Source organism: Alosa pseudoharengus, unplaced genomic scaffold (assembly GCF_046254945.1).
Source record: "Alosa pseudoharengus isolate Yale_2024_CS ecotype anadromous, Long Island Sound unplaced genomic scaffold, YU_APseudo_1.1 YU_APseudo_1.1_scf_5, whole genome shotgun sequence".
Taxonomy (NCBI): domain Eukaryota; kingdom Metazoa; phylum Chordata; class Actinopteri; order Clupeiformes; family Clupeidae; genus Alosa; species Alosa pseudoharengus.
In genome coordinates, this window is record NW_027468837.1 from 351,213 (window position 1) to 375,009 (window position 23,797).

A 23,797-nucleotide genomic window follows, 5' to 3' on the forward strand; every position below is an offset into this window, starting at 1 on the left:
CTAGCTTGCAGAAAGAAACTATTTAGTATTATATCCATACAGTCTATGATTATATCACACATATGTTTGCTTGCTGTACCAGTTTGCTTGCTGTACCAAACAAAACGTATTTGTGATATAATAGCCTAGCCTACTGTAAGGGAAGCTACACCAGGAGCGTTCCTTTTGCAGCGCATAAAAACATTTAAGAGTGGTCTATTTTTTTCGAACGTATGCGCCGCTATCACGTCTGGTGTAGCTATTTCCATTGATTATAGTGGAAGCTTTGTTGCAGCAGATGCAACGCTTCAGTTGTGTAGCTTCCCCAAAGATTGTCTTTGGCTTCCCTGTAATACGAAATAGAATTCTTGTTTTCTGCAAGCTAGTTCACGTTATGATTCTTCAGCTGGATTTGTTTGTAGTATCCATGGCAACTGGAGGACTAAACGTGGCCTACACGAGTGAACTAGCTTTCAGAAAACAACTAGCATTTTATTTCGTAGCCTTTTATATCACAAATGAGTTTGCTTGTTGTACCAGTTAACAGAAATAGCTGTTTTTCTGAAACCTGACTCTGATAACTTTTCATCTGAGAACTTTTCGTCTGACTCCTTTTCTTCTGACAGCGGTTTTCCTGAGACCTGACTCTGATAACTTTTCATCTGAGAACTTTTCGTCTGACTCCTTTTCTTCTGACAGCGGTTTTCCTGAGACCTGACTCAGGACTGATGATAACTTTTCATCTGATAACTTTTCGTCTGACTCCGCTTCTCCTGACAGCGCTTTTTCTGAGACCCGACTCTTTTTCATCTGATGTCTGAAACCTGACTCTGATAACTTTTCATATGAGAACTTTTCGTCTGACTCCGCTTTTCCTGAGACCTGACTCCTTTTCATCTGATGTCTGAGACATGACTGTGTAATTCCGTAAACTTGACAGCGGTTTTCCTGAGACCTGATGCCTTTTCATCTGATGTCTGACACCTGAGTCTGACAGCTGAGGATGTCCTAAAATGTACACCGTACCAGAGGTATTCTTTGCAGCATGAGATGGTGCATTGTCATGCGTAATTAAGCAATAACCCTGGCTGCTATGGACATAAAAGGAGAGAAACTCATGGTGTAGCCCCCATCTTCTCCTGACCTCAACCCTATTAAGAACTTTTGGATCATCATCAAGCAAAAGATCTATGAGGGTGGGAGGCAGGTCACATCCAAGCAGCAGCTCTGGGAGGCTATTCTGACATCCTGCAAAGACATTAAAGCAGAAACTCTCCAAGAACTCACAAGTTCAATGGATGCAAGAATTGTGAAGGTGATATCAATGAAGGGGTCCTATGTTAACATGTAACTTGGCCTGTTTTTGTTTTTGATTGAAATAACTTTTGATGTCATTTATATGACCTTCTAATGCTGCAAATTGAAGAAAAAAAATCACATTGCACTTTTCTGGGTTTTTTTGCACTTCTGCCCAGGTAAAAAAGTAGTATACTTTAGTGTGTTAGAAATATGATTAAAGTATATGAAGTATAAAGCAAGTATGCTTACACTTTTTGTACTTTATGTAAAGTATGTTTAATGTGTACTTTTAGAAAGTATACTTCAAAGTAGATGTTATTAAGTTCAACTTCAGTGTACTAAAATTAAATATACTTATTGTGCAATATTCAAAGTGTTTTTGCAATGTACTTTTTAAAAGTGTACTTTGTTGTTAGTGTATTTTAAATGGTAAAGAAGTTTATTTAGTTTAAGTGTATTAAATTGCTAATACTTAGAGTTGTAATATAGTGTACTTATGGAAAGTATATTTTTTTGGTAGGCCTAATACATTGTTTGTATAGTTTCATACTCTTCTCACCTTTAATAAAATACTAATGTGTGTAGCCTTTAGGCCTGATATGTCAGCCGCATGGATGGCAATGTGCAATAACCTAGCCTAGACACTGATCTATCAGTTTTGGATATCAAATAATATTTTTTCTTTTGTTGATTTTGTGTCTTAGTAAGGTAGTAGCCTATACGTTTGTGATGTAGTAGAGGTTGTGAGAGGATGAATGTGGCATTTATTAAATTTATAGGCAACACAGTTAAATGTATAGGCAGTCCAGTTGACCAATAACATGGCTGTTTGAATTTGAAATGGAGTGGGCGGATCTGTGCACCTTTCGAGCAAAACGTGGTGTGAGCAAACATTAACGTTATTTTATACAGTCTATGCTTGTAACTTTATTTGCAAGACAGATGGACTGTAGAGACCAGAAAATGCATAAGTTTACGTATAAGGTTACAGGTTTGTCCAAATTAAAGATACCATAAATTCTAGTCATGCCAGAGACGTTGGTCCTACACAGCCAGAAGGACTCGTCATATGAGATAACAAGGGCTGAAGCCAGTTGGATCTAAAGTGCCAAGTTATTCGTTATCAGGTGAGTCCCAAAGCATATTGTTAAATTATTCTGATGTAGCTTACTCTTTATGACCTTCGGTAGTCTTTGGAGAAGTTAAATTGATGGCTTAGCAATCTTTCAAGAGTTTGTTTTTATCCTTGCTAGTACAAGCTAGCAATGCCAGATCACGTTAGCTAATTTAGCTAACCCCAGATCCCTATCAAGAAGAAAACTACATTAGCCTGCTTTGTGTTTGTGGGATTATTGACAAGCGTTGGCTAGCACTAACGTTAGACTATGATGGAAGAAAGTGTGTTCTTTATTAAGCAACGTTTGCCTAAAGTTCACCAGTGTTCTTTAATATTATGTGTGGTGTAGGCTACCTCACAGAAAGGTGGATGGTGCTAGGCTAGTCACACTTCACATTCATTAGGCATGCTAATGACATTGTAGCTGTTTTTTTCTTTAATCGTGGAGACATCTTTTAAAACTAGAAAAGCATTTCCTGAAGGAAATACAGTGCATGAAAATGCAAAAAATATGATGTAAAATATCATACAGAGTAAAAACAAACTATATTGGTTGCTAGGTAGATGTGGTTTAATATAGTTGGAATGACTGAACAGTTAAATAGGTGGATAGTTTATATGGTTAAATGATTTGCTTGGTAGATAAGGTTTAATATAGTTGGAATGATTGAACGGTTAAATAGGTGGATAATTTAAATGGTTAAATTATTTAGGTAGATAATTGAAGATAACTGACAGTTGGAATGGCTTTAATGTTTGCTAGCAGTTATGCTAACTATGTTATCAAAGATAATAATGTTAACCAAGTTACTTAACTTAGTTAACTTAGCTAATGTTTTCATTTTTAGTAGTTATGCTAACTAGCATGTTAGCAATGCTAACATGTTAACTATGTTAACCATGTGACTTTGCTAACCTAGCTAATCATTTTTAGCAGGTATGCTAACTATGTTAACTAGCATGCTAACATGTTAAGTATGCTAACCATGTGACTTAGCTAACCTAGCTAATCATTTTTAGCAGTTATGCTAACTATGCTAACTAGCATGTTAGCATGCTAACTATGCTAACCATGTTACTTAGCTAACTTAGCTAATCATTTTTAGTAGTTTTGCTAAAAATGCTGACTATGTTAACCCTTAAGAACGTACCGTCACACAGGTGTGACGGCCGTTAACTATCCGTAAAAGCGTACCGTCACACTTTTGTGTTTGGAATGTTGCTACATAAGTATTCTAATTGCTGCTTAACAATGGGCTACCACTTGTTGGCTAACATGGGCTGACATTGTACATTCTCAAAGTCAAAGATCTCTCGCAAATCACTTTGCCACTACCATTTTGTTATGTCCACATTTTGCAGATCTAGTTTATATTATGATTGTGTGGTCGGGCTATACATGACAAAATCCACGGAAGTGGCAAGTATTGGGAAGACGTTTACTTACAGGAGGCTGCAAATGTTGCTAGCTTCACTGCCATGTATTGCCATATTTCTGAATGTCAGTCATTACACCAAGCACAATAAAACAAGCAAAATTAGTGCTTTTTAAAAAAATAAATGATGATGTTATTCAGTGTTTAGTCAAATCTCATGGCCACTGATAAGATGAAAATCAAAATGACCGCGAAATGTACGGAATGCTGGAAACAAACATCGTTCATTCACGAGCTATGTAGCTTTGAGTAACGCACGCGGCTCAGGAAACATAGTTTGCTACATTCATGACATTAAAACTCGCACAAGAAATGCGCATACATCTTTATCTTGTCCCATTATAATCACAGCTTTATTTGCGCAATAGCAGTGCATCCATCAAGTCCGTCAATGCAAAACATTACAGCGACCGGCATCTCGAAGTTCATATATTCAGAAAACAACCGTAGTTTACAGACGCTATACAATTTCATCGATAATATTAGTCATGACACATTTGAAAAGGCGTCAGCTTACTGATGAAGAGATCAGGGTTATTTTTACATCTAACATATTGAACATCCGTCTGAGGTAAGAGCAGAGATATTCGCGTGTCCTGTTATCCTTGTGACAATTGTAACACGTTGTCAGCGCGACTTCATTTGCGTAATCAGGTGCATGCATGCAACACATGTGATCACATGATGAAAGCATGTATGTGTGTGGTACTTTGCAATATTCACGTGAAATAAAACAGATCAGGCCATGCTGCACTGCATAGATTGTAGGCCACCTAATAATGACTATAGAATGTCAGTGTAGAACGCTAGTGACGCAGCCCAAAAAACTCACCCAGTGGAGTACGTTGGTTTAAATAAAACCTACGTTCTTAAGGGTTAACCATGTTACTTAGCTAACTTAGCTAATCATTTTTAGCAGTTTTGCTAAAAATGCTAACAATGTTAGCAATGTTAACATGCTAACTATGCTAACCATGCTAACTAGCTACAGTGGGTAGGAGTCATAGTTGATGACAAGTAACAGTTACAATGGCTGAACAGTTAAAAAGTTCAGTAGTTTAAAGGGTTAAATTGTTTAACAGTGAAATATTGTAGCGAGGACTTTTATTTTGAAACAGTTTTTGGCAGAGGAAGCAGTTGAATAGGGTGTGTAGTCTTAATAGGGCCAGTTTGTATGCTTAAAGCCTGAGAATGGCAGTTGGGACAGGTGGCCTGAACACCTGCCATAGGATTCTAATTGCTGTGATGTCATAAAGGGCAATGTTAAGTCAATGGGGAAATTCTGGTAGTTAGAGTGCATGAAAATGCACTCTACTGTTCTTCCTAGGCTTCTTCTTCTTCTTCTTATTAGAGTGCATGAAAATGCACTCTACTGTTCTTCCTAGGCTTCTTCTTCTTCTTCTTCTTATTACAGTGCATGAAAATGCACTGTACTGTTCTTCCTAGGCTTCTTCTTCTTCTTCTTCTTCTTATTCTTATTATTTTTCTTCTTCTAACGCAGTTAATGCAGCTTCAACCGTTTAACGTAGAAACTTCATTCAAACTGCGTTGCGTAGGTCTTACTTAGGACATGTGGGCTATGTATTTTTCATCTTTGTAACTTTTATACTTTTTAAACTATTAATTAAAAACTACTCAAAATTTCCCCATAGACTTAACATGGGCTGATGACATCACAATGGACTAACTAGAAAAGCATTTCCTGAAGGAAATACAGTGCATGAAAATGCAAAAATATGATGAGTTCATATGGTTAAATTATTTGCTAGGTAGATGAGGTTTAATGTAGTTGGAATGACTGAACAGTTAAATAGGTTGATAATTGAAATGGTTAAATTATTTAGGCAGATAGTTGACGATAACTAACAGTTGGAATGGCTCCAATGTTTGCTAGTAGTTATGCTAACTATGTTAAAGATAATAATGGTAACCAAGTAACTATGCTAACTAGCATGCTAACAATATTAAAATGTTAACTATGCTAACCATATGCCTTAGCTAACCTAGCTAATATTTTTTATTAGTTATGATAACTATGCTAATTATAGTGCATGAAAATGCACTATACTGTTCTTCCAAAATTTCTTATTACAGTACATGAAAATGCACTGTACTGTTATTCCAAGGCATTTTATTACAGTGCATGAAAATGCACTGTACTGTTATTCCAAGGCATTTTATTACAGTGCATGAAAATGCACTGTACTGTTATTCCAAGGCATTTTATTACAGTGCATGAAAATGCACTGTACTGTTCTTCCTAGGCTTCTTATTCTTCTTCTTCTAACGCACTTAATGCAGCTTCAACCGTTTAACGTAGAAACTTCATTCAAACTATGTTACGTAGGTCTTACTTAGGACATGGGTGCTTTGTATTTTTCAGCTTTGTAACTTTTATACTTTTTAAACTATTAATTAAAAACTGTTCAAAATTTCCCCATAGACTTAACATGGACTGATGACATCACAATAGAGCCGTTAAGCAATTAGAATCCTATGGCAGGTGTTCGGGCCAGCTGCATCAACTGCCAGTCTCAGGCTTTAAGCATACAAACTGGCCCTATTAAGACTACACATCCTGTTCAACTGCTTCCTCTGTCAAAAACTGTTTCAAAATAAAAGTCCTCACTACAATATTTCACTGTTAAACAATTTAACCCTTTAAACTACTGAACTTTTTAACTGTTTAGCCATTGTAACTGTTACTTGTCATCAACTATGACTCCTACCCACTGTAGCTAGTTAGCATGGTTAACATAGTTAGCATGTTAGCATGTTAGCATGCTAGTTAGCATTTTTAGCAAAACTACTAAAAATGATTAGCTAAGTTAGCTAAGTCACATGGTTAACATAGTTAGCATGCTAACATTTTAGCATGCTAGTTAGCATTTTTTGCAAAACTGCTAAAAATAATTAGCTAAGTTAGCTAAGTCACATGGTTAGCATAGTTAGCATGTTAGCATGCTAGTTAGCATAACTGTTAAAAATGTTTAGTGAAGTTAGCTAAGTCACATGGTTAATATAATTAGCATGTTAGCATGCTAATTAACATAGTTATCATAACTAATAACAATGATTAGCTAGGTTAGCTAAGTCATATGGTTAGCATAGTTAACATTTTAACATTGTTAACATGCTAGTTAGCATGGTTACTTGGTTAACATTATTATCTTTGTTAACATAGTTAGCATAACTGCTAGCAAACATTGGAGCCATTCCAACTGTTAGTTATCGTCAACTATCTGCCTAAATAATTTAACCATTTCAATTATCAACCTATTTAACTGTTCAGTCATTCCAACTATAGTAAACCTTATCTACCAAGCAAATAATTTAACCATATGAACGCATCATATTTTTGCATTTTCATGCACTGTATTTCCTTCAGGAAATGCTTTTCTAGTTATTATTCTTCTTCTAACGCACTTAATGCAGCTTCAACCGTTTAACGTAGAAACTTCATTCAAACTATGTTACGTAGGTCTTACTTAGGACATGGGTGCTATGTATTTTTCATCTTTGTAACTTTTATACTTTTTAAACTATTAATTAAAAACTAATCAAAATTTCCCCATAGACTTAACATGGGCTGATGACATCACAATAGAGCCGTTAAGCAATTAGAATCCTATGGCAGGTGTTCGGGCCACCTGCATCAACTGCCAGTCTCAGGCTTTAAAGCATACAAACTGGCCCTATTAAGACTACACATCCTGTTCAACTGCTTCCTCTGCCAAAAACTGTTTCAAAATAAAAGTCCTCACTACAATATTTCACTGTTAAACAATTTAACCCTTTAAACTACTGAACTTTTTAACTGTTCAGCCATTGTAACTGTTACTTGTCATCAACTATGACTCCTACCCACTGTAGCTAGTTAGCTAAGTTAGCTAAGTAACATGGTTAGCATAGTTAGCATGCTAGCATGTTAGCATGCTAGTTAGCATTTTTAGCAAAACTGCTAAAAATGATTAGCTAAGTTAGCTAAGTCACATGGTTAGCATAGTTAGCATGCTAACATGTTAGCATGCTAGTTAGCATTTTTGCAAAACTGCTAAAAATGATTAGCTAAGTTAGCTAAGTCACATGGTTAGCATAGTTAGCATGCTAACATGTTAGCATGCTAGTTAGCATGTTTTGCAAAACTGCTAGAAATGATTAGCTAAGTTAGCTAAGTCACATGGTTAGCATAGTTAGCATGCTAACATTTTAGCATGCTAGTTAGCATTTTTTCCAAAACTGCTAAAAATAATTAGCTAAGTTAGCTAAGTCACATGGTTAGCATAGTTAGCATGTTACCATGCTAGTTAGCATAACTGTTAAAAATGTTTAGTGAAGTTAGCTAAGTCACATGGTTAATATAATTAGCATGTTAGCATGCTAATTAACATAGTTATCATAACTAATAACAATGATTAGCTAGGTTAGCTAAGTCATATGGTTAGCATAGTTAACATTTTAACATTGTTAGCATGCTAGTTAGCATGGTTACTTGGTTAACATTATTATCTTTGTTAACATAGTTAGCATAACTACTAGCAAACATTGGAGCCATTCCAACTGTTAGTTATCGTCAACTATCTGCCTAAATAATTTAACCATTTCAATTATCAACCTATTTAACTGTTCAGTCATTCCAACTATAGTAAACCTTATCTACCAAGCAAATAATTTAACCATATGAACTCATCATATTTTTGCGTTCATGCACTGTATTTCCTTCAGGAAATGCTTTTCTAGTTATTATTATTCTTCTTCTAACGCACTTAATGCAGCTTCAACCGTTTAACGTAGAAACTTCATTCAAACTATGTTACGTAGGTCTTACTTAGGACATGTGAGCTTTGTATTTTTCAACTTTGTAACTTTTATACTTTTTAAACTATTAATTAAAAACTAATCAAAATTTCCCCATTGACTTAACATTATGATTATGACATCACAATACGGCCGTTAAGCAATTAGAATCCTATGGCAGGTGTTCGGGCCAGCTGCATCAACTGCCAGTCTCAGGCTTTAAGCATACAAACTGGCCCTATTAAGACTACACATCCTGTCCAACTGCTTCCTCTGCCAAAAACTGTTTCAAAATAAAAGTCCTCACTACAATATTTCACTGTTAAACAATTTAACCCTTTAAACTACTGAACTTTTTAACTGTTCAGCCATTGTAACTGTTACTTGTCATCAACTATGACTTCTACCCACTGTAGCTAGTTAGCATGGTTAGCATAGTTAGCATGCTAGCATGTTAGCATGCTAGTTAGTATTACTGTTAAAAATGATTAGCGAAGTTAGCTAAGTCACATGGTTAACATAATTAGCATGTTAGCATGCTAATTAGCATAGTTATCATAACTAATAAAAAATATTAGCTAGGTTAGCTAAGTCATATGGTTAGCATAGTTAACATTTTAATATTGTTAGCATGCTAGTTAGCATAGTTACTTGGTTACCATTATTATCTTTAACATAGTTAGCATAACTACTAGCAAACATTGGAGCCATTCCAACTGTTAGTTATCGTCAACTATCTGCCTAAATAATTTAACCATTTAAATTATCAACCTATTTAACTGTTCAGTCATTCCAACTATAGTAAACCTTATCTACCAAGCAAATAATTTAACCATATGAACTCATCATATTTTTGCATTTTCATGCACTGTATTTCCTTCAGGAAATGCTTTTCTAGTTACAGTGCATGAAAATGCACTGTACTGTTCTTCCTAGGCATTTTATTAGAGTGCATGAAAATGCACTCTACTGTTCTTCCTAGGCTTCTTCTTCTTATTATTCTTCTTCTTCTAACGCAGTTAATGCAGCTTCAACCATTTAACGTAGAAACTTCATTCAAACTGCGTTGCGTAGGTCTTACTTATGACATGTGGGCTTTGTATTTTTCATCTTTGTAACTTTTATACTTTTTAAACTATTAATTAAAAACTGCTCAAAATTTCCCCATAGACTTAACATGGGCTGATGACATCACAATGGACTAATTAACTTGATTTGCACCTGGTATCATCTTCCAGCTGCTCATCTAGGCCCCATCAAAGAATCAGTTCAACTGATTGCACCTGTATCAACTGCTTTCTACTGAACTAGACCAACTCTCTCTGTCTCTCCATTCTACAAGGATATAAGACACATTTCCTCCAACTTTCTATCCATTCATCCTCTTCAAACCATTCACTCATCCACCCATTAAACTATCCATCAACATCCATTAAACAATCTGCCTATCAACATCCATTCAACTTTCTGTCTATCAACATCCATTACACTATCTACATTTAACTTTTAAACTATACACTCTGTCTTAGGCTTTAAGCATACAATATGGCTCTATTAAGACTGCCGTTAAGCAATTAGAATCCTATGGCAGGTGTTCGGGCCAGCTGCATCAACTGCCAGTCTCAGGCTTTAAGCATACAAACTGGCCCTATTAAGACTACACATCCTGTCCAACTGCTTCCTCTGCCAAAAACTGTTTCAAAATAAAAGTCCTCACTACAATATTTCACTGTTAAACAATTTAACCCTTTAAACTACTGAACTTTTTAACTGTTCAGCCATTGTAACTGTTACTTGTCATCAACTATGACTCCTACTCACTGTAGCTAGTTAGCATGGTTAGCATGCTAGTATGTTAGCATGATAGTTAGCATTTTTAGCAAAACTGCTAAAAATGATTAGCTAAGTTAGCTAAGTCACATGGTTAGCATAGTTAGCATGCTAACATGTTAGCATGCTAGTTAGCATTTTTTACAAAACTGCTAAAAATGATTAGCTAAGTTAGCTAAGTCACATGGTTAGCATAGTTAGCATGCTAGTTAGCATTTTTTGCAAAACTGCTAAAAATGATTAGCTAAGTTAGCTAAGTCACATGGTTAGCATAGTTAGCATGCTAACATGTTAGCATGCTAGTTAACATTTTTAGCAAAACTGCTAGTTAGCATAACTGCTAAAAATTATTAGCTAGGTTAGCTAAGTAACATGGTTAATATAGTTAGCATGTTAGCATGCTAATTAGAATAGTTAGCATACCTACTAAAAAGGATTAGCTAAGTTAGCTAAGTCACATGGTTAACATACTTAACATGTTAGCATGCTAGTTAGCATACCTACTAAATATGAAAACATTAGCTAAGTTAACTAAGTTAAGTAACTTGGTTAACATTATTATCTTTGATAACATAGTTAGCATAACTGCTAGCAAACATTAGAGCCATTCCAACTGTCAGTTATCGTCAATTATCTACCTAAATAATTTAACCATTTAAATTATCCACCTATTTAACCATTCAATCATTCCAACTATATTAAACCGTATCTACCAAATAAATAATTTAACTATATAAACTATCCACCTATTTAACTGTTCAGTCATTCCAACTATATTAAACCTCATCTACCTAGCAACCAATATAGTTTGTTTTTACTCTGTATGATATTTTACATCATATTTTTTGCATTTTCATGCACTGTATTTCCTTCAGGAAATGCTTTTCTAGTTTTTAATTAATAGTTTAAAAAGTATAAAAGTTACAAAGTTGAAAAATACATTGCCCGGGTGTCCTAAGTAAGACCTACGTAACATAGTTTGAATGAAGTTTCTACGTTAAAGGGTTGAAGCTGCATTAAATGCGTTAGAAGAAGAATAATCAGAAGAAAAAGCCTTGGAAGAACAGTACAGTGCATTTTCATGCACTGTAATGAGTCTACAGGACAAATTACATGCATTTTATGAAGTAGAATGTTTTTTTCCACCATTGATATTAGAAGGGGAATTAAACCTGGTGTTCTACTAAGTTAGTGCTATGAAGCTTAGGCTACATGATTGATATTATGCCTTGGTTTATGCGATAGATTTAGATTTTTTTTAATTATTCGTGTTTGACAGAGCATTCATATTCATTTCATGGTAGTGTTTGTAATTTACCTAGTTTTAATCTGTAGCCTAACTATGTTTTTACAGGTGTTCCTGGACAGTTTTGAAACCGAGATGTCTGAACGCCTCAAATAATCAGCAGTAAAGGTAAATATTCTTCATCCAGGACCTTGCCCCATTACTCTTAAAGCATAACTCAAGCCAAAATGCAACCTAGGGTGTTTTTGTGAATGTACCGGAGTCAAACTTTCGTTTGAAAGCATAATTAAGTCAGAAGCGCCACCATTAAGCTTGACTGTATTGTCGTTTCTGGGTCAAATGCCATTTTGAATGGGAGTCGTAGGGGCGGAACTATTTTGATACATGATGATTTTGATTCATGCATCAAAATAGTAGGCTAGTGCCCCTACGACTCCCATTTAAAATGCCATTTGACCCGAAAACGATAATACGGTTGTATTGGAAACAAAGGAATCTAAGATAATCAAATGCAGAAAACAGGGTGGTTGCACTCATATCGGTGCCAAGGTACACAACGCTTTAAGGAAAGACTACCTGGCCAGGTCTACCCATACCAGGATGGCAAACAGATGGTGTCAATACCAATTTGACCCATAAAAAGTAAATGTCAAATAGGTACAGATAATCTGTATTAATCTCATCATTGCCAATGGATTTCTGTGTAAAATATTGTTTATCTTGTAAAATGTTGTCCATCTTCTTTCTGTTCACAGACAACAGAGACAAATTCTCTAATACCAAGGTCAATGCATTTGACTGCTGTCCAGCCCCTGGTTGCCACCGAAAACTTTATGCATCTTGGACTGGAAGATGGTGTGCTAGTAAGGAAGCTAGCTACCACAGCTTTTGCCACCACATCTCAGTGTTGGGAGGGAAGTTCACTCACTGCACAACTCTACCAGCTGTACCTTTCCTCCTCAGCCATGATCCGTAACCACCATGGTTTTCTTTCTGGGCCAGAAGAAACAAATAAGCAATAAATGATCATGCATTACAAAGTTACCACATCCAACTTGAAAAGATATGCTCAAGAGATCCATAACTTTCAGAAAAATGTTTTACTTTTGTTATGGATGAATATTATGTTTTGTTTTCATTCATGTCAATAAAAAGTTTTTCTCATAATCAAAGTGTAATTTGTCATGTAACAGAATAGGTAGGAGAGTACTAATAGTACAATTTTAAATCACACTAATATTATACTTAAATTGCATGCCTTTATAATGCTTAAAGTATCTTAAGACTATACTTTTATTCACATAACTGCAAACTTTCAAGGCACTTATTGTAGTCAGGAAGTACATTTGAAGTTAATTTAAAATATTACAGAAGCATGCCAAATGAATAGAAATGAGGATGATAAGAGTGTATTCAAAATACACTACTACACTGTTATTAGTTATACTGTAATGCCTTTTAAGTACATTTCCAATACACTTGAGATGTTACAAAATTGTACTGCGACTGTGTTCCGAATGCTCAAAATCTCTTTTTGTATAATGTACTTATGAACACTTAACCCTTAGAACCCTAAGCTGTTTTTAGGGCATTTTCACTACCTTTATTCATAAGGATTTATTCTGGTCATTGTAAGTGCCACACACATATATTATATATTGTTTTTTTCAGGAGAGTTTAGGCTATTCAGATCTGCCATCATTTCATGTATTAATACTAGCATTGATATTATTTAGATTTTTAAAGAATTAAAATATAAAAAGTGTATTATAAAAATTCTTATATTTCGACATGTATCTCACCACTGCAAGCTCACAGCTCTACATGCATTTCATGTGTGTGTAGGGCAGACTGTCCTGAATCGGGCAATATAATTGCCATGTTGGAGGGATACTCTGGGGCTGAGCAATTTACAGAAATATTTGCTGTGTGATTTACGTAAATAAATGCCATTTTTTATTTAGTGATGAAAAATGACCTTTCTGCGCTCCATATCTGTGACACGAACTGATCTGACCTGACTTGACCCGAGGTTGCGTCTTAGCTTGCGTGCCTGTGTGTATGCAGTCATAATAATTCTCAACTCTTTACTGCATTGCCATGAACAAAGTAAAGGCAAAAAAGGTGTTTATTTGTTGAACAAATTGGGATGCAATGTGAGCCTTGAATTGGATGCCATGCAGGAATTTGCTAGGATCTCAAAACCGGAATATGAACATGCTTTACCATAGAGAAACACATGATAGCATTGGATTATAAACATGCTTTGCCACAAGAACAGACAAAAACGTGGGGTAAGTCCAGCTATATGAAGTTATTATTTTGCTGTCACTTCGTCTGTTTTATAACCCAGAAGGATGTACTTGGTATCAAATGATAGCTCTGAGTCTCCTCTTTCATCTGACATGCGTGGCATATCTATGCGATCACGGGTCCGCGAGTAATTCAAACGAGAGTAATGAGTGTGCAGCGTTGGTTTGTGTACATGACATTATTTTGCAGTCACTTCGTCTGATTTTATAAGCCAGAAGGATCGATAAACATGGTACCAATGGATAGCCCTGTGCCCCCTCTTTCATCTGATATGCTTGCCATATCGATGCGATCACGGGTTCGCGAGTAATTCAAACTAGAGTAATGTATGTGCAGGTGAATGCAGAGAAGTATAGACTGTAAATATGATGCAATTTGATTTCATTTCATGATTTTTTTTAATTTTCATACTTGATCGTACAGACAAGTGTGTAGTCTCGTTGGAAAGCCCCACTTCTGCTCTGTCGTGCAATAAAGGTTTCATCTCGCTGCGATGAACCGTTCCGGAGCAATGTAACAGAGAAGAAAGGGTGTGTTTTTTGACGCACTTTGCGTCAATCGGGTTCTAAGGGTTAAAGTTTGAAAAAAGTTGTTCCATTTTAGCACACTAATTACACTCAAAGTATAGTCAAGTTGGTATTAAGTTGAACTTAATACATAATTCAATACACTTAATTACACTTGTATTTGACGAAAAAAGTACAAACTGTACTTCGTACACTTTCAAAAAGTATACTTTTAATAGTTTTTTTTTTACCTGGGTGGTTAGACACAAACTGCATTTTGTTGTCTTTGTACTTGTACTCTAGCCTAGTAATCTAGACGCACCCTAGTGGCAGATGGCAGTGGCAGAAATTAGCAGAAATTACATTTGCTGTGGCAGTGGCAGAAATTAGATTTGCTGCCAGGGCTAGTCTAGCAACTCTCCGTTGGCTTGTGAGCTCGAAAAATTAAACTTCTATCAGGCCAATCAAATCGTGTATAGAGTCGTTAGGCGGGCTTAACATCATGATTGATGACAGAGTTGCAACGGTTTGGCTTGAATTCCCTGCTACTTGAAAACAAATAAGATAGATGTTGCTGTTGGCGAACAGTGTGACACGAGTTAAGCTTTTATTAAGTTGGCAAAAGTTTGAACTAACCAACTAGCTTCGCTGGTGGGAAACGCATGGGACTCATAGCGCTGTCCTATTGCGTGCAGAGGGAATTTGAAAGACAACCGATTATCCCGCCCCTCGGACTGAGCACTGCGAATGGTGAGTGCCCAGACCCTACATTTTAATGTGGGTCTGGCTCGTCAGGCTACTTGTACTCTGCACAATGACAATAAAGTTGCATCTAATCTAATATAATATCTATCTATAAAGCAAGAAGCGTCTGTATGTCTGTGTGTCCCGATGTCTGTGTGTCTGTGGCACGCATATCTCGCTGACCGTTTGTCAGACTGATTTCAAACTTGGTAGGCTATGCAGTGGCTCCTCAAAATGACGTAAAAAATGATGTGCAATAAACGGACACTTCGAATAGCCCAGGCTACTTTGGACTGTCTTTAGACTTTGAATAAGCAAACAACAATTCCAACTGCAAGGTCCTAAATTGAAACGAGCGATAATGGTCCCGAATTAAATAACGTCTCAGAATGCCACACATGCAAAGCATAACCAGCAACAAGCAACGAGTGGCAGGCAGAGTGTGATGTCACTTAGGCCTATATGAATAGCCCAGGCTACTTTGGACTGTCTTTAGATTTTGAAAAAGCAAACGACAATTCCAACTGCAAGGTCCTAAATTGAAACGAGCGATAATGGTCCCGAATTAAAGAATGTCTCAGAATGCCACACATGCAAAGCATAACCAGCGCCAAGCAACGAGTGGCAGACAGAGTGTGATGTCACTTATAGGCCACCAGAGACTGTTTTTGAGTCACACCGTTGCAAATTCCATATGATGCATCATTCCAGAAAATGGTTTGTTTTCTCTATCTTCAAGTTATTCAATAGGCTAAGCATATAGCCTTGACTCAGAACAGCTGTTAGGATTATGTCATTTTGATTTGTGAAAAATTTCACATGTAGCCATGCTTAAATTCTGCTCACTTCACATTTATTATATTATTATATTATCTATAGGCCTATTCATTATTGAATGCTTACCTGGAATTATGTTTTTCCCTATCATCCTATTTTTAAAGCAGGCCTACCTGCAGGCATGTAATTGGGCTACAGGAATAGCATGCTGTGAACTGTCACTGCACTAGTAATTACAAACTAGAAAAGCATTTCCTGAAGGAAATACAGTGCATGAAAATGCAAAAATATAATGAGTTCATATGGTTAAATTATTTGCTTGGTAGATAAGGTTTAATATAGTTGGAATGACTGAACAGTTAAATAGGTGGATGGTTTAAAAGGTTAAATTATTTGCTAGGTAGATGATGTTTAATATAGTTGGAATGACTGAGCTAGGTAGATGAGGTTTAATATAGTTGGAATGACTGAACAGTTAAATAGGTGGATAGTTTAAAAGGTTAAATTATTTGCTAGGTAGATGAGGTTTAATATAGTTGGAATGACTGAACTAGGTAGATGAGGTTTAATATAGTTGGAATGACTGAACAGTTAATTGGGTGGATATTTTAAAAGGTTAAACTATTTGCTAGATAGATGAGGTTTAATATAGTTGGAATGACTGAACAGTTTCTCAGGCTTATAGCATAGAATGAGACTGTATGCTTAAAGCCTGATAAACTGACAGTTGATGCAGGTGGCCTGGCCACCTGGCACAATATTCTAATTGCTATGATGTCATAAAGCCTGAGAAACTCAGTTGATCCAGGTGGCCTGGCCAGAGCCATATATGAGCCATCCAGGTGGCCTGAACACCTGGCATAGGATTCTAATTGCTATTGTGATGTCATAATCTAATGTTAAGTCAATGGGGAAATTTTAGGAGTTTTTAATTAATAGTTTAAAAAGTATAAAAGTTACAAAGTTGAAAAATACATAGCTGAAGTCACATAAGTAAGACCTACGCAACGCAGTTTGAATGAAGTTTCTAAGTTAAACGGTTGAAGCTGTATTAAACGCACAAAAAGCGTTAGAAGAAGAAGAATAATATTAAGAACTAGAAAAGCATTTCCTGAAGGAAATACAGTGCATGAAAATGCAAAAATATGATGAGTTCATATGGTTAAATTATTTGCTTGGTAGATAAGGTTTACTATAGTTAGAATGACTGAACAGTTAAATAGGTTGATAATTGAAATGGTTAAATTATTTAGGCAGATAGTTGACGATAACTAACAGTTGGAATGGCTCCAATGTTTGCTAGCAGTTATGCTAACTATGTTAAAGATAATAATGGTAACCAAGTAACTATGCTAACTAGCATGATAACTTAGCTAACTTTGCTAATAATTTTTAACAGTAATTCTAACTATGTTAACTAACATGCTAACATGTTAGCATGCTAACTATGCTAACCATGTGACTTAGCTAACTTAGCTAATCATTTTTAGCAGTTTTGCTAAAAATGCTAACTAGCATGCTAACATGGTAGCATGCTAACTATGATAACCATGTTACTTAGCTAACTTAGCTAATCATTTTTAATAGTTTTGCTAAAAATGCTAATTAGCATGTTAACATGCTAGCATGCTAACTATGCTAACCATATTACTTAGCTAACGTAGCTAATCATTTTTAGTAGTTTTGCTAAAAATGCTAACTAGCATGCTAACATGCTAACATGCTAACTATGCTAACCATGTGACTTAGCTAACTTAGCTGATCGTTTTTAGCAGTTTTGCTAAAAATGCTAACTAGCATGCTAACATGCTAGCATGCTAACTATGCTAACCATGTGACTTAGCTAACTTAGCTAATCATTTTTAGCAGTTTTGCTAAAAATGCTAACTAGCATGCTAACATGCTAGCATGGTAACTATGCTAACCAAGTTACTTAGCTAACTTAGCTAACTAGCTACAGTGGGTAGGAGTCATAGTTGATGACAAGTAACAGTTACAATGGCTGAACAGTTAAAAAGTTCAGTAGTTTAAAGCGTTAAATTGTTTAACAGTGAAATATTGTAGTGAGGACTTTTATTTTGAAACAGGTTTTGGCAGAGGAAGCAGTTGAACAGGATGTGTAGTCTTAATAGGGCCAGTTTGTATGCTTAAAGCCTGAAAGTGGCAGTTGATCCAGGTGGCCCGAACACCTGCCATAGGATTCTAATTGCTGTGATGTCATAAAGGGCAATGTTAAGTCAATGGGGAAATTTTGATAGTTTTTAATTAATAGTTTAAAAAGTATAAAAGTTACAAAGCTGAAAAATACATAGCACCCATGTCCTAAGTAAGACCTACGTAACATAGTTTGAATGAAGTTTCTACGTTAAACGGTTGAAGCTGCATTAAACGCGTTAGAAGAAGAACTAGAAAAGCATTTCCTGAAGGAAATACAGTGCATGAAAATGCAAAAATATGATGAGTTCATATGGTTAAATTATTTGCTTGGTAGATAAGGTTTACTATAGTTGGAATGACTGAACAGTTAAATAGGTTGATAATTGAAATGGTTAAATTATTTAGGCAGATAGTTGACGATAACTAACAGTTGGAATGGCTCCAATGTTTGCTAGTAGTTATGCTAACTATGTTAAAGATAATAATGGTAACCAAGTAACTATGCTAACTAGCATGCTAACAATATTAAAATGTTAACTATGCTAACCATATGACTTAGCTAACCTAGCTAATAATTTTTATTAGTTATGATAACTATGCTAATTAACATGCTAACATGCTAATTATGTTAACCATGTGACTTAGCTAACTTCGCTTATCATTTTTAACAGTAATGCTAACTAACATGCTAACATGCTAGCATGCTAACATGCTAACCATGTGACTTAGCTAACTTAGCTAATCATTTTTAGCAGTTTTGCTAAAAAATGCTAACTAGCATGCTAACATGCTAGCATGCTAACTATGCTAACCATATGACTTAGCTAACTTAGCTAATCATTTTTAGCAGTTTTGCAAAAAATGCTAACTAGCATGCTAACATGTTAGCATGCTAACTATGCTAACCATGTGACTTAGCTAACTTAGCTAATCATTTTTAGCAGTTTTGCAAAAAATGCTAACTAGCATGCTAACATGTTAGCATGCTAACTATGCTAACCATGTGACTTAGCTAACTTAGCTAATCGTTTTTAACAGTTTTGCTAAAAATGCTAACTAGCATGCTAACATGCTAGCATGCTAACTATGCTAACCAAGTTACTTAGCTATCTTAGCTAACTAGCTACAGTGGGTAGGAGTCATAGTTGATGACAAGTAACAGTTACAATGGCTGAACAGATAAAAGTTCAGTAGTTTAAAGGGTTAAATTGTTTAACAGTGAAATATTGTAGTGAGGACTTTTATTTTGAAACAGTTTTTGGCAGAGGAAGCAGTTGAACAGGATGTGTAGTCTTAATAGGGCCAGTTTGTATGCTTAAAGCCTGAGACTGGCAGTTGATGCAGCTGGCCCGAACACCTGCCATAGGATTCTAATTGCTTAACGGCTCTATTGTGATGTCATCAGCCCATGTTAAGTCTATGGGGAAATTTTGAACAGTTTTTAATTAATAGTTTAAAAAGTATAAAAGTTACAAAGATGAAAAATACATAGCACCCATGTCCTAAGTAAGACCTACGTAACATAGTTTGAATGAAGTTTCTACGTTAAACGGTTGAAGCTGCATTAAGTGCGTTAGAAGAAGAATAATAATAAAATGCCTTGGAATAACAGTACAGTGCATTTTCATGCACTGTAATAAGAATAAGCATAAGAATAAGAAGCCTAGGAAGAACAGTACAGTGCATTTTCATGCACTGTAACTAGAAAAGCATTTCCTGAAGGAAATACAGTGCATGAAAATGCAAAAAATATGATGTAAAATATCATACAGAGTAAAAACAAACTATATTGGTTGCTAGGTAGATGAGGTTTAATATAGTTGGAGTGACTGAACAGTTAAATAGGTGGATAGTTTATATGGTTAAATGATTTGCTTGGTAGATAAGGTTTAATATAGTTGGAATGATTGAACGGTTAAATAGGTTGATAATACTTAACTTAGTTAACTTAGCTAATGTTTTCATTTTTAGTAGTTATGCTAACTAGCATGTTAGCAATGCTAACTATGTTAACCATGTGACTTAGCTAACCTAGCTAATTAATTTTATCAGTTTTGCTAACTAGCATGTTAGCAATGCTAACTATGTTAACCATGTGACTTAGCTAACCTAGCTAATTCATTTTATCAGTTTTGCTAACTATGCTAACTAGCATGCTAACATGCTAGCATGTTAACTATGCTAACCATTTTACTTAGCTAACTTAGCTAATCATTTTTAGAAGTTTTGCTAAAAATGCTAACTAGAATGCTAACATGTTAGCATGCTAATTATACTAACCATGTGACTTAGCTAACTTAGGTAATCGTTTTTAGTAGTTTTGTAAAAAATGCTAACTAACATGCTAACATGCTAGCATGCTAACTATGCTAACCATGTGACTTAGCTAACTTAGCTAATCATTTTTAGCAGTTTTGCTAAAAATGCTATCTAGCATGCTAACATGCTAGCATGCTAACTATGCTAACCATGTGACTTAGCTAACTTAGCTAATCATTTTTAGCAGTTTTGCAAAAAATGCTAACTAGCATGCTAACATGCTAACTATGCTAACCATGTTACTTAGCTAACTTAGCTAATCAATTTTAACAGTTTTGCTAAAAATGCTAACTAGCATGCTAACAAGCTCGCATGCTAACATGCTAACTATGCTAACCATGCTAACTAGCTACAGTGGGTAAGAGTCATAGTTGATGACAAGTAACAGTTACAATGGCTGAACAGTTAAAAAGTTCAGTAGTTTAAAGGGTTAAATTGTTTAACAGTGAAATATTGTAGTGAGGACTTTTATTTTGAAACAGTTTTTGGCAGAGGAAGCAGTTGGACAGGATGTGTAGTCTTAATAGGGCCAGGCTCCAGGTGGCCTGAACACCTGGCATAAGATTCTAATTGCTCTATTGTGATGTCATAATCTAATGTTAAGTCAATGGGGAAAGTTTAGTAGTTTTTAATTAATAGTTTAAAAAGTATAAAAGTTACAAAGTTGAAAAATACATAGCTGAAGTCACATAAGTAAGACCTACGCAACGCAGTTTGAACGGTTGAAGTTAAACGGTTGAAGCTGTATTAAACGCACAAAAAGCGTTAGAAGAAAAATAAGAAGAATAATTCGGATAACAGTAGAGTGCATTTTCATGCACTCTAATAAGTAAGACCATCCATTAGCTAATTTTCATTTTATGTTGAATGAGTGAGTCATGAAACTGCATGAACGGTTGTGCACTGTTCGACTTCATCCAGTCAGAGCCTCTCCAAAATGTCAAAACTTTAATGTCATTGTCTGTTTAAGGTTTTCACACTAATTTAACAGTTACATGTAACAAAATAAACCCAAAGTCTGGTGCACACATAGGTCATTGAGTATGTTTCCAAGCACACCACATTCCGATTAAGGACCATATTCTGGTTATGGCAATATTCAGAATAAGATTTTTCCATGTGAATCAGAAACGGAATATTCTTGTTTACAGGTTAATCAGCATAATAAAGCAGTGACATGCAGTAGTAGTGTCTGCGTCATGATGTCTCAACGGTCTCTGTCCCTGAATTTCATTTATGACCACAAAATAGGCCAGATTAGAGCCACTATTGTTTTGCATTTTAGCCTTATAATAGGCCGCTTTGATTGAGGGGTTTTCATTGTTTCTTCATGTCAGCAGTGCACGCAAAACCTACGTCTTGGAGCATTACGATACTTTCACCCATCGATAAATTCCATTTTGACATTTAAACTTTCAGTTTTTAATACATAAATTGACCTTGTCTTCACTTAAGAAGTGCAAACTTTTGCCACGCTTTTTCGCTATGTTTGCAAAGTGTCAGGGCATCAAAGCAAGCTACCAAAATTCCTTGCACAAACATGCACAGATGAAATTTAATATTTCGAAAGGGCCATTTGCCAATTAATGTGTTTCCATGCCACAATATTCCGATTAAAAGAGGCATATGCTAAGGGTGTTATTCCGGTTTTTAGTATTCCGAACATCTGGAACAAGGTGTTTACATGACTCATGCACAGTCGGAATATTGCCATTATTCCAAATGAAACCGGAATATGGTGTGCATGGAAACGTAACCATTGTTCGTGGTCTGGATTGAACACTCACATTTTAGTTATTCTTAAAGGAAAATTCCGGTATTTAGCACTTTGAGTACCTTTTCTGGTTTGTTTTGGATGAACTAGAGTGGTGGACACCGAAATGTTGACGATTGGTCCTGTCTCGACTTTTCTGACTCGTTTTGAATCGCCTTTACTGCTTCAGAGTGGCTGCAACAGGCATGCACAAACATGTCCTAAAACAACCCTTAACATTCGTTTTCAAAACTGTGCAACTCACCGAGTGGTTAGTGGTGTTCGTTGATTATTAAAATCAAATATATCAGCGCAATGTATGATTTCCAGCTGTCTTATTTGCTATTGTGGAACTATTTTTTCAGACACCTCACATCCGCGTATAAACTTCCGCTCAATATTTGAGCCTGAAGCATAGACGGTGGCGCAGTAATATCAACGTGCAATGAGTCTTCCAACAGAAATCAATGGGATTTTACAAAATGCCAAATAAAACACGACATAAACTGTATTTCGTTATGCTACTTGTTTTGGAACATCAACGAACACCACTAACCACTCGGTCAGTTGCACAGTTTTGAAAACAAACGTTAAGGGTTGTTTTATGACATGTTTGTGCAGCCACTCTGAAGAAGTCAAAGGCGATAAAAAATTGTCAAAATTTCAGTGTCCACCACTCTAGTTCATCCAAAACAAATCAGAAAAGGGACTCAAAGTGCTAAATATCGGAATTTAAAGTCTTACTGACAACTGAATGCCGATGTGTTATACCAATCATAGAAATGTGCCCCTTTGTTTAATAATAAAAACATTCTGCTTGCATGCAGGACATTTACAGTATTGTGGACAGTCTATGTATTGATGGATACATGTAGCAAATACTTCTCTGGCCTTCCTGGTTGTATTCATTGTTTATTTGATCTCCAGACTCCCCTGTGCCCCCTTTGGCTTTGTATGTGACACTTGGGCTGATGGTGGGGATAGTGCTGCTTTGCTGGTGCTGCTGGTCCCCCGGTTGGTTCTTGTGGAGGTTGAGTGTTTGCCGCCTCCTGCCCTGCTGCAATTCCTTTTGTGCATCCTGCCAGCTCTGTGCCTGCAGCTGCTCTCAGAACAAGGATCACCGCCTGTCCACAGTCTCACCTCAGAGCTCCCTGACTAATGCTGCCACCAACAGCATTAGTACTACAATTGTAACTGTGTAGCATTTACACTGACTCAAAGACCAAACACATTTATCTGGGTCATCTGCATGTGTGTGCTTAGACCAGAAAAACCTGATATTATTACCTAGCTACTTTTTCTGTTACCTTTTACTGTCATCATCTCATCATGTTTTAATATTGCATTCTTTTAAACTTCTTATTATTTCTCTTATTATTATTATTTCTCTTAATATTAATAATTGTACAGTTTTGTGACTTTAAAGCATATTTCTACTTTAGTCATAACTGTTTTGTAGAAGTTCAAGTACAAAGTGTGTTATTGTATAACTAGGGAAGAAATAAAATTAAGGGACTTCTCTGT

The 23,797-nt window shown here is 35.8% G+C and overlaps 1 protein-coding gene across 1 annotated transcript in view; it reads left to right on the top strand.

Annotated features, from left to right (window-relative positions):
- ldlrad2 (low density lipoprotein receptor class A domain containing 2) overlaps window positions 1–23,475 on the top strand; it is a 34,904-nt gene extending 11,429 nt beyond the window's left edge. The window contains exon 5 of the mRNA XM_076268599.1: window positions 23,201–23,475. Coding sequence (XP_076124714.1) covers window positions 23,201–23,475 — 275 coding nt within the window. The remainder of the gene's footprint in view (window positions 1–23,200) is intronic.
- The last annotated feature ends 322 nt before the right edge of the window (window positions 23,476–23,797 follow it).